The sequence below is a fragment of the Amphiprion ocellaris genome, chromosome 13, assembly GCF_022539595.1.
Source record: "Amphiprion ocellaris isolate individual 3 ecotype Okinawa chromosome 13, ASM2253959v1, whole genome shotgun sequence".
NCBI lineage: Eukaryota > Metazoa > Chordata > Actinopteri > Pomacentridae > Amphiprion > Amphiprion ocellaris.
Window position 1 is genome coordinate 18,161,053 of NC_072778.1, and position 18,219 is coordinate 18,179,271.

Sequence of the window (18,219 nt, forward strand, 5' to 3'; positions counted from 1 at the left end):
AACCACAAAAAGACAGAATGAATGACAGCGGGAGTGGCAGCTGAGCAGTAATGTAGAAGTGAAGGCTTGTGTTACTGCATGTTGATCAGCCCGCAATAATATCTAATTACAGATCAGGACAGGTAGAGGAGAGAAGGGTCGGACTGCACACAACTCTGACAGGTATAGTCATAAGACCAGCGGCGATTGTTAATGTATAGGCAGATGACACACACAGATTAAGCAGACATGGAGAACAGATAAGTTTGATTCGGGTCAGACTCACTCATTACTTATTTGTTCGTAATAGTAGTCACAGATTACCGAAATGCTCAACTGGCACGAGGTGACTCATTAACCTTGCTTAACTGGACATTGAAAGAGGAACACAGCGTATCTGTGACAGGTAAACACCAGCCACTCTGAGGACAAAGCTAATCAACTGATTATCTTGAGAAATGGGTGTTTGTTAAAAAAAAAAAAAAAAAGTGTTTAATGAATCAAATGTTCATTTTTTAAGCTTGTTTCAAACAAAATTTCACTCTGTATCTGTAATGTGAATCGTTTTTGGACAGAAAATGTTTAATCAAGCTCCTAAAAATCCACAAAACCATATTTCTTGAGGGGATTAGATCACGCAAGTTATCATTATTTTTACTTTCTACAATCATTTCGGGGACCTCATCAGCAGTTTTCAACAGCTGTATCGATACATCTTAGACCCTCAGTATCCTCCTACTGTCAGCCCTTTATTCCAAATGTTTTGGATTTGAATCTTAACTTTTTTCTCCATCTTTGTATGTAGTTTCCTTGTCTCTTCTCTTCTCTATATGAATAGTTTGTCCTCTTTCCAGTTCTACATGGAGTAGAGGAGGCTGTGTCTGTCTGCAGATCATATTCTTCAAATGTTTATAAACCATCTATAATATTATCATCTTTGTTGTAATTTTTAGGCGTTCTCACACAAAATATCTTCTATGTCTGTGCACATTGCAGATGGATCCTGCTTCCGTTGCTCTTCCTGATGTTTCTCATATTTTCTCTTAATTAAAAGTTCTTCTGGGAGAGATTTTTGACATCCAAGTGAAAAGTGGAAGAACAGACTGTGTTGTAAACATTAGAAAACTTGTGATTTGTGCTCTTCACATAATTTGACTGACCTGACTATTAGTGAAAAATGAAGTGAGATAAACTCCTATCTAACAGCTTTAAGTGCAACGAAATGAGATTGGCCTCCATTTGGTTCATAAAAGCCCAGTGGTTTTATAAAGAGCGCTGCCAAACACAGTGACGCTGCTGTTAAAGTTAGTTTTTGGTGCCCCCTGCTGGAATCAAATGTACCAACAACAACTTCAGTAGGACATTTAATCATAATATTAAACTCTTGCGTTAAATATCAGTGTTCACTTAACATATCGTGGCTTTAGATGTACATGTCATAAAAATAACAGGATTGCATGAATAAAAACATTCAAATATATCATGTTATATCATTAGATGCTGTTCTTGAAGCAAAATTAGTAAGATTTTTAACACCTTTCTGCCTAATTGTATTTTTAGCAACCAATACGCCTTACTCTAACATTTGATTAAAAGACCAAAACCAACAAACTGTTCGCTCACCATACAAGACCTTTAATTTCTAATTAAGACATAAATCTTTTTCTCTTTTATCAAGAACGGCTTTAAATATAGTAAGAGTGACATCTTAAAACATCTGGGCACTGTGGGGTTTAACAAAAGCAGGAGAAATAGCACATTTTTTTAGAAGTATTTTAAAGTGCGGATTAACAAACATTTGGCGCACTAGTGACAATATAAAGCAGCAGGAGGGTGTATGTAGAGCTGACTTAATATAAAAGTACAGTGTATGTTCTCTGTAATAAAGGATCTTGTCTGCCAGTGCAACAATTGATGGTTTTCTTGTAGTTGTGAAACAACAGCAATGGACTTCTGAGTCTCAGAGGAATAAAATAGATGAAGTTATCCCTACACAGATACTGTTTGATCAATTAATTGATTGGTTTTGCTGTTTTCACGTTGGTTGTTAACAGTAAAGTCTTCTAAAGTGTCAGCTGTCCAGTTTTATTGTTAGTCTTACAAGAATTACAGTTACCTACATGATTATCCTCATGCAGCCAAAAAGTCTGAACAATAAGGCACATGTGAGAATGCTCACTGGATGAGGCCATCAAAGTTCATTAGCTGATGAATCTCCTTTTGCAGTTTGCACCTGAGTCTGTTGATGCACAACATCAGTTCTCTGGTAAAAGACTTCTATCCCCAGTGTGGCGTCACTATGGTGAGCGGCTCCCGATTGTGTCCATTGACGATCGGCCAGGGATTGAAGTAGGGGAAGACAGGCTCTTTGAACTTTGCATCATAGAAGGTGAAGAGGTGGCTCATGTCTCCTGCATCATAAAATGCCACCTGACCACGGCTGTAGTCCAGATAGACCCCCACCCTCCTGGGGGGTTTGGAGGGATATAACAAGCTCTCCTCTGAGTCGGTGCAGGCCTCGTACTCGCTGGTGCCGTCGCCACAGTCTCTCAGCACCATCGTCCAGAAACCGTCATCCGGGCAGAGGCTGATCTCCTCCTTCCTGTTGACGGAGGCTGTGGCCACACCGAGACCCCACGCTGTTTTGGAGCCCACCTCCACCTCCCAGTAGTGTCTGCCTGAAGAGAAGGCTTCAGAGCCCAGGACGATGTTGTAGCGGGTGAAGCGTTCGGGGTTGTTGGGCAGGTTTGGCTGGATTTTCCCCACCTGGACGCTGGTACAACACGGAGAAACCCACAGACAAGGATAGGCTGTGTCTGGGTTGAGGGTCACTGCTGTGACAGCTGAGAAGACATCAAAAAAATTAAAAATGGATCAATGCAGCATGTCTACAGAGAATGACCTGAGAATGACTCCTTGGCGGTGACCTTCAGCAAGATACCAAATGCCTTCCTGCGCAATTAGAGTAAGATGAGCTGGATAAGAGCATCAGCTACATGGATACAAATAAAATATAAATGATGTTCCTGAGATGTAACTCTTTTTATATTTATTTAATCTCTGGAGATCTGTCTACTTTTACCAAATCAGTAATATGATATGATGACATGTCTTTGGCAAATTACCTAAAACACCCAAAATAAGTCTTTGTACACGTGAGTATATACTGTCACGACTGAAATTCACTGTCATCCAACTCGTCCAGACAGAACAGGTTCATACTAGACTGAATATTACAAGCAGAGTGTAAAAATGTGTTTAGTAGCATCAAATTTACATGTCAAATTTAATATTCTAGTCACATAGAGCTCTACTGAGTCTGTGAAAGCAGTTGTGCAACATCTTCTGTTGCTCTGGAGGAGCTTTGACAATGACTGAATCTGTATCTTCTGAGCTAGGTTGTTTCTGACAGCTTGCACAAAAACCCGTGAGCATGGTTTGAAAGACGTGGGTGGATAGTAGGTAGAGAAAATAAAACAATGCTATTGTGTTGCAGCCAGTGTGAAGTAAGAATATCTTCACTGAAACAGTCTTTACTAGTGTGTTTCCTGACAGATAATGAGCAACTAGTATATTTGTTTTCTTGTTCCTCTGCTCAGGTGGTGCGTATGTCTGCATACCTGGTTGAAAAATGGAGCTCATTTTCCTCCAGGTTCTGTACTGCAGAGGCCCCAGAAACTCTGCTGACTGCAGATCCACAGCCACCTCTGGGGGGCGCTCAAACAAGCTTTCAGCCCTGAGAGAGAGAGACCAATGCAATTTAGTAGGACTGCAAAATACAAGTTCATTCAGTTTATACAGGCAATGGACATTAACAACAATTAATGATGCAAACACCGAAGCAAGAGAACAGCCCAAAGACAAACTATTATCCTCCACATTATACAATCACAATGAAATGTTAATGGAAATATGGATTTTACCCTGTAGGGATCATTTGCATCCTAAAGTTGCAAATCCTTTCAACCCTCCTGTTGTCCTCATTTATGGGCACCAAAAAATATGGTTTCCTTGTCTGAAAAAAATCCAAAAATTCAGCAAAAAAATTCCCCAAATTTCTAAAAATTTGCAAAACCTTCAGGAAGAAAATTCCAATAATTCCTTCAAAGTTTCCCTTCAAAGTTTTATTTTTTAAAAATCTCCCAAATTTGTCAAGAAAATGCTTGTAAATATTTTCCAAAAAAATGAGTAAAAATTTTCCAAAAAAAAATCTGAAAAATTTCTAAAGTGATTACATATATATCAGTAAAACTTCTAATATTATATTCTAATATTTTCTTTAAGAACATTCACAAAAAAATGTGGACATCAGAAATTTCAGTGTGAAAATATTTTTTTCCCCACATTTTCATACTTTAAAATGGGTCAATTTTGGCCCGCAGGACGAAACAAGGGTTAATATGACTTCAGCATAATCCTCTCCAACAACATTTATGACGGGCCTCCAGATAGGAAGAAACACATTTGTTTACATGGTGTTTTCTCATATATGCTTAATTCAGGTGAAGCTCAGCAGGGCAACAATTTACTGATTATACTTGTTTTTCAATTCCAATCAAAGATTCATGAATTTCTAGACAGACGTGTGCCTGCATGCTGCTTGTATCTCACACACACACCAGAACAGTCACTGTCATATTTGCAGTTGTGAAAAAGGGATTATTTTGTAATTTATGTGTACAATTTTAACTTGAATTCCCCAAGGACTGCTACATACCATTTCACTATTTAACATGACTCAGTAACTGTAGTTTTAGAGTCTTGTGAGTGCCTGATGTTGAGTGTACTGAAATTAATTAAGAAATCATGTCATTTTAAGCATTTTTGTCCTTCTTAAGCAGACAAACATGGGGAATAAGTGCCTCAGTCTGCTCTACTATTTGGCCTTTCTAATATTCAGATAATGTCTCTCCTGTATAAACTGAAATAAAATGATTGAATAAATAACTGTGCAGTGTATAGATTAATTTTAAACGGAACGAATGTCAGATCTACGAAGGGACTTGTTAGACTTCCTGTTTCTTCTTCATCACAAACTGGCACGAGAAGGTGTTAAAAATGTGACCGTAAACCACAGTCGTGCCCTCGCATCCTGTTTCAACAAGACATACGATTAACCACAAAACAATTTACTGATCACTTGTGACATCTGATGTAGGACAACCGTCATTTAGACATAAAAGTGGAGATGACCTACATATTAGAGCAACTCAGTAAGAAAACACTGCTGTCAAATGATTGTGATTAGATATATGATGCTCACCCTCCAATGAAATCTTTAATTCCCTGAAAGAGAGCAGATCAGAACAGGTCTGTGATTACAAAATACCTGAATCTCTGCTGAAACATGCAGATACCATCTCTGACTCTAGATATTCTTTCAATATTCTTTGGTATTTGCTTGGCTGGGATTGCCAAAGCGCTCTTTTTTACACTTATTAATCTGACTATAAGCTGAAAAAATGATGCTACACAACAGATGCCCTCCTCTCTTACCTTGAGTTGCTCTGGGTTTTCTTCTTCCCTCAGTTTGAGGCGAAGTTTGTCGGCCGTAGTTTCCAGTTGGCTGATTTGCTCTGTGGCCTTCGTGAGCGCCTCCTCTAGTTGGTTGAGTTTCTCCTCTTTCTGCTTCTGCAGTTTGTCCTTAATGCGCTCCTCCTCCTCCAGTAGGAATTCTCTCAGACGGCCCAACTCTGCACTGACCAGCTCCTCCAGATCTCCTGCTCGCTCCTGAAACACAGAGAGGACAAACACATTTTATAGCCTTATGAACTGAACTAAAAAAATGGAGCTCCTGTGTTTAGTTTTAGTCAACCAGGTGAAATAAAAGTCAAAAATAAACAAAAAAGTAAAAAAAAAAAAATCTGAGTTCAAAGCAAAATCTATTTATACTAACTGAGTTATGTAAGGGCAGTGAACTGGTGTGCTGTTTGGATGAACCTTTCAAAGATGTTACACTGACAGAAATGGCATGATGTTTACTGGTCATTTTGTCAGGAATGTTTCTTCTAGTAACTTCATTTTCTGCTGGAAATGTCTTAAGTCTCATTCAATTAGCCAGTATACTGCACACAAAACTGCAAAACACCACAAGCCCTACAACATGTGAGGTTCTTGTGCACCTTAAACAGCGTCAACAAGTATTTTCTTATGTAATTTTCAGGAGGATGTTTATTTTAAGCTTGCATTGATACAACTGAGGTTGGCAGAACTTTTGAAAAGGCAATAAAATAAAAAGTAAATGTAAGAATCTGAAAATATAGCCCCGTCTCCTGCAGCTTTACCCTCTTCCCTTTCTGTCCTAAGCTCTTTCCATATGAAACACAATCAACAAACAAACAAAAAAACACAACAACATAAAATGCACAGACAGTTAAGCTAAAAATTAACAGTCACTTGTGATTTCATCTGATTCAAACCATGCTGTCTGACTGAAGGTCTTTAGTTCTGCCGCTATGTCCTATTCTCACCATGGATGCTGTTGCTCTTTATACCATCTGACGAGAGGAAGAAAAGCAGAAGTCTAGCTTCCACTCAGACCACTTGAATTACACAATGCTGAAAGATGAGTGTGGAATTTTTCTGCCCGAACGCCTTAAAACACACTAAGTAACACAGTTGTAATCTGTTTTTGGTTACTTGGAGGCAGTACTCTACACACAACATTAGAGACAGTACATCATCACCTTAACCCTCGTGTTGACCCGCCGTAAAGTTTGAAAATGTGGGGGAAAAAAAAATTCACAGTGAAACTTCTGATGTCCACATTTTCAACATTTTTGGGAAATCTTTGAACATTTTTTTGGTGGAAAAAAAAGAAATGTTAAAAATGCACATTACACTTTTTTATATTGTTCACATTCAGTAGGTATTGCATTGCAGCTTTAAAGTTACAAAGACATACAAAGACCTTTGTACTGTCTAGCAAACCAGAAGAAAAGCAAGACGTGTGTTAAACAAACAGTTCTCTGCTCTCTCCAACACTGCAGAAGCAAAACTACGCTTCATCAAAGCACAGAAAACTGCTCTGCTCGACTGACATAAAAATAATGAAACGTGCCGAATCTTTGCGCAAATAGCAAGATTCATAGTTAAATGACACTAAAACCTGAGGTTCAGTAGGCTATTTAAGGTTATATTTCCCTGTTGGTATTGTAGAATTTGAGTGTTTTTTCTTTCCGTCACACTTTAACTATGTTGGAACTATATTCAAAAATAAAGATCTAAGATACTTATAGAGTAGCTTCTTTCTTTTTTACTCTACAAACGTCTAATATTACTTACTGGTTACTCCCATAGTCCACCTAATGGTACCTGAGTCATACTACAAAGTTACAAATCTAAATTTTAGGATGTGCAACCCTGTCTCCACAAAATTATGATCCTATACAACTAAACTGCATTTTCACTTTTATTCTGACAGAAATGTGATTTCGTTTTAATCTAAATGTATTTTTTTCCCCACTGATGATGTAGTCAGAAAAGCTTTCAGTTTGAGAAAGCCACAGTGTAAATGTAAGGAGGTCTGAGGTGAGGATGGAAGAAAGCACATGTAAGAAGTCTGGCTAAATTTAGGCACCAACATGACTTGGTGAGGTTTAGGAAAATATCACAGTTTGGGTGAAAATACAACCCTTTCACAATTTGCTTGAAACTTTTCCCTTCATTTTCTGGGTTACCAGGGTGACCAGTCCCGCCCCATCTAATATATGATTGATTGGCTGAAAGGGAGCAACAGTAAAGCAGTAAAATAAATGACAAACATCTGTTGATTTGAAATGTATTTGCGATATGTCAAATGCAATCTGGCAGTCAATGCGTTTCCCCCAAAACATACCTGAGAATGCAGCTTAGGTGTACAGAAACATTACCTTGTGGCGACAGGGTTACTGAGATATACTGTGTTGTAAAAATAACCAGCTGATAGCCAGACTTCTATATTGATGTAATTTTACACAGAGCGACACGCAGGAAAAGACAAACTTCCCCTGAACCTTGCTCAACCGCATCCTGTCACACCAACGGAGAAACAGAGAAGCGAAAATCTGTGAGTCGACACATAAAGTGGGTCAAACAAGCAGAGCAAAATACACTCGCTGAGACATTCAAGCACGCAAACAGACGGGGCCGAGCAGAAAGAGATAGTTTGTAGTGACTTATAGCAGGGAGATGTGAACTTATCTGCTGCAAACACAACCCTCATATCTGTTTCTGACACATGCTGACCTCAGTTTTAGGTGAATCCTGCTGTGGTGGTAAAACACAGATAATCTAAACTCTGTCAGCGGTTATCTATGAGGGTGTGTGACATGTAGCGTTTGTGTACATTCTGCAAAAATGTGTACGTGAGTGTGTGGAAGAAGACAGACAAGTGTGATGTGCATCTGTGAACCACCTATTTCATATCAGGACAAGCCTCCAGGTAATAACGAGAATCAAACCAGGCTGAGTAACAACCTGCTACGTCACCTCCAGTCATAATGAGTCATTCCTCACTCATGTCTGTCTGACAGGTGAAGGTGGAGGAATGCAGGTGAACGTTTCCTAGCCACCAGTATTTCAAGTTATATTCGCACTCAAGCGTTTTGTTCTTTCTTTCACGAAGCAGACACACAAACAAACATGTGGATACCTTTATGAGGAGGATCTTTTCATTGGTTTGGCTTTGGAAGAGTGTCGCCTCTTCAGTCTGTCGTAGAACCTTCTCAAGAGCCACTGACAGCTTTTCCTGTTAAAAACAGACATCACATGCAAAGAAAAAAGAAAGAGAGGTGTTACGAAGTGGAACTCGTAAACCAGATTAAACACAGCTAATCTGATTGCTACCTTAGTCTGAAAACAACATCCCATCTTTAGGGTAAGTCATATGACAACCAGCCATTCTCAATTCTGACCCATAAAATCTGACAAAATGGGAATTTAGCACCAGCACAAACATGTTACATCACACAGCAGGTCCTGTCTGAGCGAGTCTGCAAAAACAAACCCAGCTGCACAGTTAAAAGTGCAGAGGAGCTCACACTGGCCTGCTGAATTCCTGTAAAACACAAAGTACCTAGAGGGCCGCCGGGGCCTGCAGGGAGTGTGCTGTTAAAAACACAACTGCCATGTCAGAACAGCCGCTCCACCAAAACCCTGTTCACTCACACTGGAGCAAATCAGGTTTGTTTTTAATTACATAGTAGGCTTGATTGGGATTTGAGTAATGTTTTGACATGTATTTCACTCAGAGAACAAGGAGAGGAGTGTCGAACGGGCGTTGTGAAGCGGCACACCCTGAAAGAACAGATTTGACACCATAGAGCAAACATGGAGCAGAAAGTAGAGAATTATGTAAGAGAAGGTTTGTAGATCCAAACTCATGATAGTGGCAGACGTAGTTTCTAAGCCTGATCTTAAGTTTACAGACATATTTAAGAGTGAGGAAAACTTGGAAACAGTACCTTGTAGTTCTCAAAGGCCTCGGTAATGGGGATGACATTGTGGGTCTTGTGGTCTCTGGACATCCCACACACCAGACAGATGGGCAGCTGATCGTCCTCACAGTACAGCTTCAGCTTCTCCTCATGCTCCTCGCACATGTCCATACCGAGGCGCGGCCAGTGTCCGATGGACGAGGCCACGCTGCTCATGCTGGACCCGGGCTCTCGTTCCTCCGGCATTTCCAGCTCCCCCTCCAGCTCCCATCCCAGCGTCCCCGCGGCCGCGTCCATGGCCCGGGCTCTGCGCACGCTGTCCACGACGTTGCACAGGAGCGAGTTGGGTCGAAGTTTACGCGCGCACGACTTCCTACACTTCGGGCAGCTGGAGAGCTCGTCGGCTTTGGCCTCCCAACACTGGATGATGCACACCTGGCAGAAGTGGTGTCCGCACTCGAGGATCACCGGGTCTCGGAACAGCTCCAGACACACCGGACAGGTGAGCTCCGACTGCAGCTCCTCAAGCGCGCTGGCCTCCGCCATTCTCAGCTGCGCACATAGTCCTGAGCAGAAACCGCCTGATGGAAACGCTGTGACAAGTAAAGACTAGAAGACTGTTCTTCCGTTCTCAGAGAGAGAGAAGGAGGGAGGGGTCTGACAGAACAGTGAAATGCTTTTACGGAAGAGACAGAGGGGCGTGTAGAGACAAGCTCAGAGCCCAACAGATGTGCAGAGAGACGGAAAGTAAGTAAAAAAAAACCCAAAAAAACAAGTCTCCTGTGATTCCCCTAATGATGCGCAACTTCGCCCTAATCATGTATTTAGAAGTTCCATCTAATGACGTGTGGATTTAAAATCATAGTTTCAGCAATAAATGTAAAATCTGTTGGGTTGCAGATGTGAAGTGTGTCCAAATCATTAGTCAACTGACACTAAAGAAGAGATTTAAAAAAAGCACCTGAACTCAACATCAGAACACTTTTAGCAGAGGTGGGGTTTTTTATTTAGCAGTAAAGGTGGATTGGATTGTCCTAAACTTGTTATGTGATCATCATAGCACTCATTTAAGAGAGTATTTGGGAAGTACAAGGGAGTTTTAAGGTTTTGTTCACTATGTTTCAGACTATATGTGTTGTGCACAAACTTATTTCAGCGCAAAAAAACCCCAAACAAAGCATGTTTTTAACTTTCTTTGTTTTCCTAACAATTTGTTATTTTACAGATCCTTACCACAACTTTGTTTTGAAAAATCAAAGTGAATATCCAGTAAAATGTGAAATAAAGTAACAAGACAACAACAACAAAAAAACCCCAATACATAACAAACAACAAAAAACACTACATAACAAACAAACACACAAAAAGTCTACATCAAAAACCAATATTTTTATAAATGGTAAATTCTTTAACACCAATTCACTGTAAAAGTACATCATTTCTTACTGTAATCAGGAAAAATATGATCATTTTGGAGATATTAAGTACTATTTCGCATGTTGACTTTAAAAAAAAAAAAATAAAAACACAAGCGGAAAAAAAACATACCCTAACCCTAATCCTGCTGTGTTTGATAAATTATAGATATTATCTAGTAAAATCTAGATAAAGTATAAAATAAAAACAGGCCAAAACTGTACATAATATCCACATCAAAAAGTGATATTTTTTTAATGTCAATATTTTACAGATATTTATCATTACTATATATATATGGGGTTTTTTCGTTGTTGTTGTTGTTGTTGTTTTTTTACAGTTTTTGACCATTATTATACCATATTTTTAATGTGTTTTCCTGGCATCCTTTCTGAACAGTATTTTTTTAAACGTTGTAGGTAATCTTTAATTCAATGTCCAAAACACACCCTCTGAGTCACTAAAATAAGAAACAAAACAAGGAAGAAGACGAGAAACCAGCTGACACACAGTAAGTCAATGAGTAAATCCTCCTCCACATAACTCACCTCTGTGTGGAAACAGAAAAGTTTAATTCCTGGCCATTCACAGATTACACCTCAACATTAGTGACTGGAAATGAAGCAGTGAAACCAGTTTCACATATTTGACTGAGATAAATGTGTGTCATGGACAGCAATCCTTCTGCACAGTGTCATACCTCTGAAGCACCACTAGATGGCGATGATGTGCAGCCTTAAAGTGTATATTTCCCTGAGATCCATGCAGAATGTTCTCCCTTTGTTGTGGAATTTTTCTTCAGACAGTAAATTAACACTAAATATTTGGACACTGTTCATACATATGCATTTTTTTGCATCCAACCTCCTGCTAAGGAGATGCTGTTTTTATTTGGAGGGGGAAGGGGAGTGCTTCATTCAAGAGGTTTATTAATCTTCAGTGACCTTATTTTCTCACCAGATGATCTCACTGCTAACCAAGATAATCTGTAGTCTCTGAGACATCAGGCTTACGATACACTTCTGCGTGCTTCTTCACAACCCAAAATCATATCTGCAATTCCATGAGCTCTGATTCCAATTCTGATAACAAGGCAAGGATGGTGAAAAGTGATACTATTATTTTAACCAGTTTGAAGTGTTATTAAAATGTCTCTAAATGCATCAGCATTGATTGATTTGTAAGACATTATGTGTTCAATTTTTCTGTCTGCTGTTAATTACTTAATCACATTTCAGCATATTAAAACAAGAGGTAGTGTTTAATGGTTAGTAAGAACAATGGTGTGTGAATGTTAATCAACACTGTGACCACTGAGCACATGCATACAACAGCAACGAAGCAAAGAGCTCATCCACTAATAAGCGAACGAGATTTATTTTATTTTATTTTTTGCATGACAAAGAACGAATTACATCTGTCAAAAGAAAGAGTTTGGATGGAGACATTATTCATAGTTTTGTCCTGTATTTTGTCAAATCATTTTTATTTGCTTATTTATCCCAGTGCAAATATGTAAAATAAGTTTTGATTTAAAATGTTTATTCATAATGTTAACACATGTTGAGTCCATGTTTGCAGTTTTAATATTAAGACATGTTGAATCCACATCTGTAGCTTATATTTATTCAGCTCTCATGTGCTTTAATGTTTCTTTGCTGACTGTTGATGAAAAACACACAGCGCACAGCAAGAGTGACGTCATGTGTTGTGTTCACGTCATAGCGTGGCCTTTGGAACGTCAGTTCTGACGTCATAAGAGGTCAAACGTTTTATAAGAGGAACTACAGCAGAATTCAAACTCACTGAAGAGTCGACCTTTGATCTAAGCAGAACCTTCAACACAGAAGATGGCCCTAAAGGTAAAATCCCAGGAACGGCATAGTGAGATGATCCCAGCAGAAACCCTGCGTCCACTGATCAGCTACACCCTTGGAAGAATTCCCTCAGAGGAACGGGAGATGCTGATGGTAGGAGAACCTGAGCTCATGACCAGAAATCTGCTGGCAATGCTGATGGCAGAAATTCTTTGTTTTTGCATCCGGAACATCTTGAGTTACACGGAAGCTCTGGGAAGACAGATCACAGAGGAGGAAGTGTCAGACGCAATAGCCAGCGCTCTTCCTCAGAGCTTTAAAGAAGCGCTTAACCTGCAGGACGGTGTCAGCAGCGAGAGCGCTGAGAAACTGAACAAAATGATGGCGGAGGAAGTAATAGAAAGTATTAAATTCTTATCCTCCTGCGATGATTTCCTGACAGCTATGTCGAGAATACCGTCTCCGACACTGCTGAACGCCATGGCGGATGCGGCCGTTGAAATGATTAGCTCCACGAAATCACCGAGTTCAAGGGGCAGCACAGATGTGGAGGGTCCTCTGTCACCGGACACCGTCGAAGACACAACATCGATTCCCAAAAAGCCGTACGTGGCTCCTCTGTCACCGAAGACGGTCGTAGACACACCACCGATTCCCAAAAAGGCGTACGTGACGCCTCTGTCACCGAAGACGGTCCTAGACACAACATCGATTCCCAAAAAGCCGTACGTGGCTCCACTGTCACCGGACACGGTCCTAGACACAACATCGATTCCCAAAAAGGCGTACGTGGATATGATGGTGTACAGGAGCGTCGCCAGGGTGTTTCACAAAGCAAAGCTGCGCTACTCGTTTGACGTCATCAAGAAGGACTTTAAGTGGCTGGTGGATGATGTTTGGTGGCATCTGCAGGATGAAGACATCGACGTGCGGTCCGACAGATTCCAGGAGCTGCACAAAAGCATCTTCAATGATCTGCTGAAGCGTTGGGGCAGCCTGTCCCAGATCCTAGGTCTTCTGGACCAGAAGGTGCCTCAAATGTCGTCCTGCATCGCGTCCTCCATCAGATACCAGACGAAAAAGAAGAGATCTGCCTCGTACAGATTCTTCAGCTCTGTGGGCAAAGCTTTGTCCAGACCTTTCAGAAGGAATCTCTAACCACTGGAAGGAAAAATCGAGTGAAACTTTTCTTCTTTCGAGATGAATACAGTTATAAGGGGGGAGTTTCAGGAGTTTTGTTAAAATAATAATAATAGTAAGTAGTGGGAACGCTAACAATGATAAGAATAATCATTTTTTATAATATTAAAAAAAAGCCCCTAATCATCCAAGCTAAACTTAAGATAAAAAAAGCAAACTAAACTCAAACTAACCCTAATATTAAAACTAAACTAAACTAAACTAAACTAAACTAAACTAAACTAAAATAAAATTAAACATAAAAAAAAATCAACACTTCAACCAATCCCTCCCTGGCTTGTTGGTCTAGTGGTATGATTCTTACATCAATTGTGAGAGGCCCAGGTTCAAATCCTGGACGAGCCATTTCAGTGTTTTGGGGGAAGTGGTGATTCTGCTGGCAAAGCTAATAATAATCATAATAATAATAATAATTCCTTGCATTCCGAGAGGTTCCTTGCACCGTTGGTGCTCGGACCGATAATAATATAATATAGTAATAATAATATTAACAGTAATTATCTTTCTAAAACTGCTGTTAGGGTTGTTGGGGTTTTTTTTTTTTAGTTTTTTTCTGAAATTTCTCATCAACAGCATTAACAATGATAATAATAAACCTATGGATTTCAAGAGGTTTCTTACACTGTTGCCATTTGGATCCAAATAAAAAGACAATAATACTATTAATGAACTTACAATAATTAAACTTAAGCAGCAACAAAAATTGTGAGGTCCATGTTCAAATGCTGCACTGAGATAGTAAACTATTCGGATAGTTGTTTTTTTTTTTAATAGACTCTTTAATCTCTAAATGTGAGTCTAAATAATGAGTTTTGTGGTAAACAGTGTCCTGGCTGCAGGCCGTTAACGGGGCTGAGCCAGATTAAAGCGGGTGGGTTTATTTGGAGAGGCTCTGGAACTGCAGGTTGGTGGAGGACAGCAGAGAGGGGAGCACAGACACATTATCCTCTCAGGCTTTACTTAAGCTATCTGCTGCATCTTTTCATATTTCTGATCCCGCAGCACTAAAATGACCTTGACCCAGGAGCCTATTCTGTCTTTTTTACTGGAACACGGAGGCAAAGTGAGGACCTCTGAGCTGCTGAACAACTTCAGGAGTCACATCAGCTGCAGAGATCCCGCGGAAAAGCAGCACAATAGGGACCTTTTTAAGAAGTTGCTGAACAGCGTCGCTGTGGTCAAACAGATAGACGAGGTGAAGTTCGTGGTTGTGAAGAGAATGTACCAGGACTTCGTAAAAGATTTGACGCACGATCACATTCCCAAGTGCATCAGCTAAAAACTATCAGCTTGGGAAGCAAAGTTTCTTCAAGATCCGTGCCGGCTCTGAATTTGGCAGCTTGCAAGAAGGATGCGGCGAACATGCGGACACACGCGGAGAGACACGCCAAACATGTTTTTCTCAACTGTAGTTGTAATAACAATACTGCCTGAAGCATGTCCACTTCCACTGAGGTTGGTGGCCTTTTCAGCTTGTTAGTAGGACATGTTTCTGGCTGGCCTAGTCACAAGTAAATATTTCATGTTAAGATGACAGGGAAACTGGTTGCATGCTTCACTATTGTTATGGATTTTGTCACTAATGGTGTCTGTGCCGACTGTAATCTGGAAATTATTGATCAACTGTCTTGAAAACTTGCTTTCATTGTCCATTTATATTTGATATTTATTTACAGATTTTCTCATCTGATCTCGAACTCATTTGGACCTTGCATTGGTTCCGTAAGTACATACATAATAGTGATAAGTCAACTGAATGTCTGTTTAAAATGAAATTGAAATAAATCAGTAAAGCATAAATATTGTGTGCAAGGACAACAGGTGTCACGGAAATGGTCGTAAAATTTTTCATCAATAATTAGCAACTATACAGCTAAAATAGGTATTTCATGAATTTGAAAATTCCATCAATAAATTGCTTATATTGAAATTGAAATGAATAGTTTTATGCTCACATTAATAAATTCATAAACAAATAACACAAATTAGAATTACAATTTATTAATAGAGCTTGTTACATCCCATGGGTGGTAATTAGGCCTTTAAGCATCGTTTTATCAGCCTAAGGCCTATAGTGCTATGGGAATTGTAAGTGAAGGGGCGAAAGGGAAGGCTATGTGACTCAGCAAAACAAATTGCTAGCTTCAGAAAATGCATATTCCTATTGGAATTCTATTTTCAATTTGAGCTATTTATTGATGGGTTCATTAATTAATTAATTTGTGCATTATTCTCAGGGTCGGCAAGGTTACATTGGAAATGTAATCCAATTACCATAATATTAAAGTAATGTAACTTGATTACTTTCAATTATGTTTTTATTATTCAAAACCAGATATTCTACCAAAGACAAAAAAAAGAATAAAAATCTATAAGATGGAGATACTTTTGTGTACCAAAGGCAAATTCCAATGCCTGTAGAATGTTCAGAAAAATGAAATATGAAATATGAAACTAGAGAGACTCAAATTATTAAATGTACCTGTAAGCTCATCTTATTTTTTCTGTAACTGTAATGTATTAGTTACTTATTTGTATCCTGATTACATAATCCTGTTACAGGTAATCCAATTACTCCCAAACTCTGTTCATCAAATGCATGTTTTAATTGCACAATTACTGATTAACTGGTGAATTGGTTTATGACTATTTTCATGACACCTGAGGTATTGCTTTATTTCACGAGGGTTCCCCATGGTCAGCAGCATACAATCATACATGGACCCCAAGTTGTCGTGGGTAGTTTTTAAAAATACCTCTCTTTACGACAGTTACTTTGCATCAGTATGTGTTGATAGCCATACTCCTAACTCTCCTGAGAAAGCCACTAAGTTTTAATATTGATTTCAAAGTTCATGGACCTGTGATGACTGTAAAAACAGTGATGTTTGATTATTATTTTCTTGTCCACTTTTCTTTTTGTCTCTCCAGTTAATGTGGCTGTGTAAAGACTGTGGTGCTGAGGCGTCTAAAAGATCAGAAATTCTTAAACATTGCAGATTAAGTCGTCATCATTTGGGGCGTGGCCATTGTATTAATTGCGTGTATCCAAACTGTCCATGCATTTTTAAGACTTGGAATTCACTTTTGACACACTTATCCAGGAATCATTGTAATGCTTTAAAGTGCTCTGACAAATTTACTTTGTCCTGTCAGTTATGTGGTTTTAGTGAACTTGGAACAGAGCGTGATTGTTTTGCACATATAACCCAGCATTTGAAAAACTATGAGACAGTTACTTGTATGTTCAAAGGCTGTTATTACAAATCCAACATTTACAGTACATTCAAGTCACACAGAAGTCGTAAGCACAGCTTACAGTTGGTGGCAGATTTTAAAGACGAAGTAGTCAAAGAAAGTGTTGCAGCTGAAACAGCAGAGCCTGATGTTCAAGACAATGAGGAATTCAGCGATAGCAGTCAGTCTGATGATATAAGTACAACACAGGATCAGAAAGATATAGTAGAACAAAAACTTGCAGCTGTGTTATTAAAACTTGGAAATATTTTTCATGTGCCCAGTGCTGCATTTGATGAATTGCTGGAAGAACTGCAGTATTTGTTGAGCACAGCGTGTTTTCATAGTACAACAAATTTAATACAAGACACACTGAATAGTATAGTCTGGAACCACTAGCTCATGAGTGGTTGGTGCAATGTGCAGCTGGACTCTGGGGACATGTATAAGGCCTGCTGCTGAGGGACACAAGCTTGGCCCAGAAGAAAGACTTCATGTCAGGCTTCACTGCTCTGCACTGGACTGCCAAGGATGGAAACAGCCAGATGATGCATGAGATCCTGGACTTCTGCAAGAAAAGAGGCACATGTGTGAACATCAACAGCAAAGCACATGGAGGATAGGTGATTCCCCTAATGATGCACAACTTCACCCTAATCATGTATTTAGAAGTTCCATCTAATGACGTGTGGATTTAAAATCATAGTTTCAGCAATAAATGTAAAATCTGTTGGGTTGCAGATGTGAAGTGTGTCCAAATCATTAGTCAACTGACACTAAAGAAGAGATTTAAAAAAAGCACCTGAACTCAACATCAGAACACTTTTAGCAGAGGTGGGGTTTTTTTTTAGCAGTAAAGGTGGATTGGATTGTCCTAAACTTGTTATGTGATCATCATAGCACTCATTTAAGAGAGTATTTGGGAAGTACAAGGGAGTTTTAAGGTTTTGTTCACTATGTTTCAGACTATATGTGTTGTGCACAAACTTATTTCAGCGCAAAAAAACAAAGCATGTTTTAACTTTCTTTGTTTTCCTAACAATTTGCTGTTATTTTACAGATCCTAACCACAACTTTGTTTTTAAAAATCAAAGTGAATATCCAGTAAAATGTCAAATAAAGTAACAAGACAACAACAACAAAAACCCAATACA

At 39.2% G+C, this 18,219-nt stretch overlaps 1 protein-coding gene and 1 long non-coding RNA gene across 2 annotated transcripts; one reads left to right on the forward strand and one right to left on the reverse strand.

Annotated features, from left to right (window-relative positions):
- Positions 1-1,330: 1,330 nt before the first annotated feature.
- Positions 1,331-10,025, reverse strand: LOC111578095 (nuclear factor 7, brain-like). The gene is made up of 6 exons (XM_023284693.3): positions 9,423-10,025; positions 8,612-8,707; positions 5,476-5,709; positions 5,243-5,265; positions 3,600-3,715; positions 1,331-2,822 (listed from the first exon to the last, which is right to left on the reverse strand). The coding sequence occupies exons 1-6, from the start codon at positions 9,939-9,941 to the stop codon at positions 2,257-2,259; spliced, it is 1,554 nt and encodes a 517-aa protein (XP_023140461.1). The 5' UTR covers positions 9,942-10,025; the 3' UTR covers positions 1,331-2,256.
- A 4,722-nt stretch (positions 10,026-14,747) lies between these two features.
- LOC129350311 (uncharacterized) lies at positions 14,748-17,426 on the forward strand. The gene is made up of 3 exons (XR_008603669.1): positions 14,748-15,283; positions 15,505-15,550; positions 16,760-17,426. It is a non-coding gene; the product is annotated as an uncharacterized LOC129350311 (long non-coding RNA).
- The last annotated feature ends 793 nt before the right edge of the window (positions 17,427-18,219 follow it).

Bases quoted from the DNA above. Each gene is read 5' to 3' on its own strand.
- LOC111578095 (XM_023284693.3), bottom strand. From the start codon at position 9,941: ATGGCGGAGGCCAGCGCGCTTGAGGAGCTGCAGTCGGAGCTCACCTGT. The intron at 5,710-8,611 runs GTATCCACATGT...TCTGTGTTTCAG, and splicing joins AAAAGATCCTCCTCATAAAG to GAGCGAGCAGGAGATCTGGA. The intron at 2,823-3,599 runs GTATGCAGACAT...ATGTCTTCTCAG, and splicing joins GAGCTCCATTTTTCAACCAG to CTGTCACAGCAGTGACCCTC.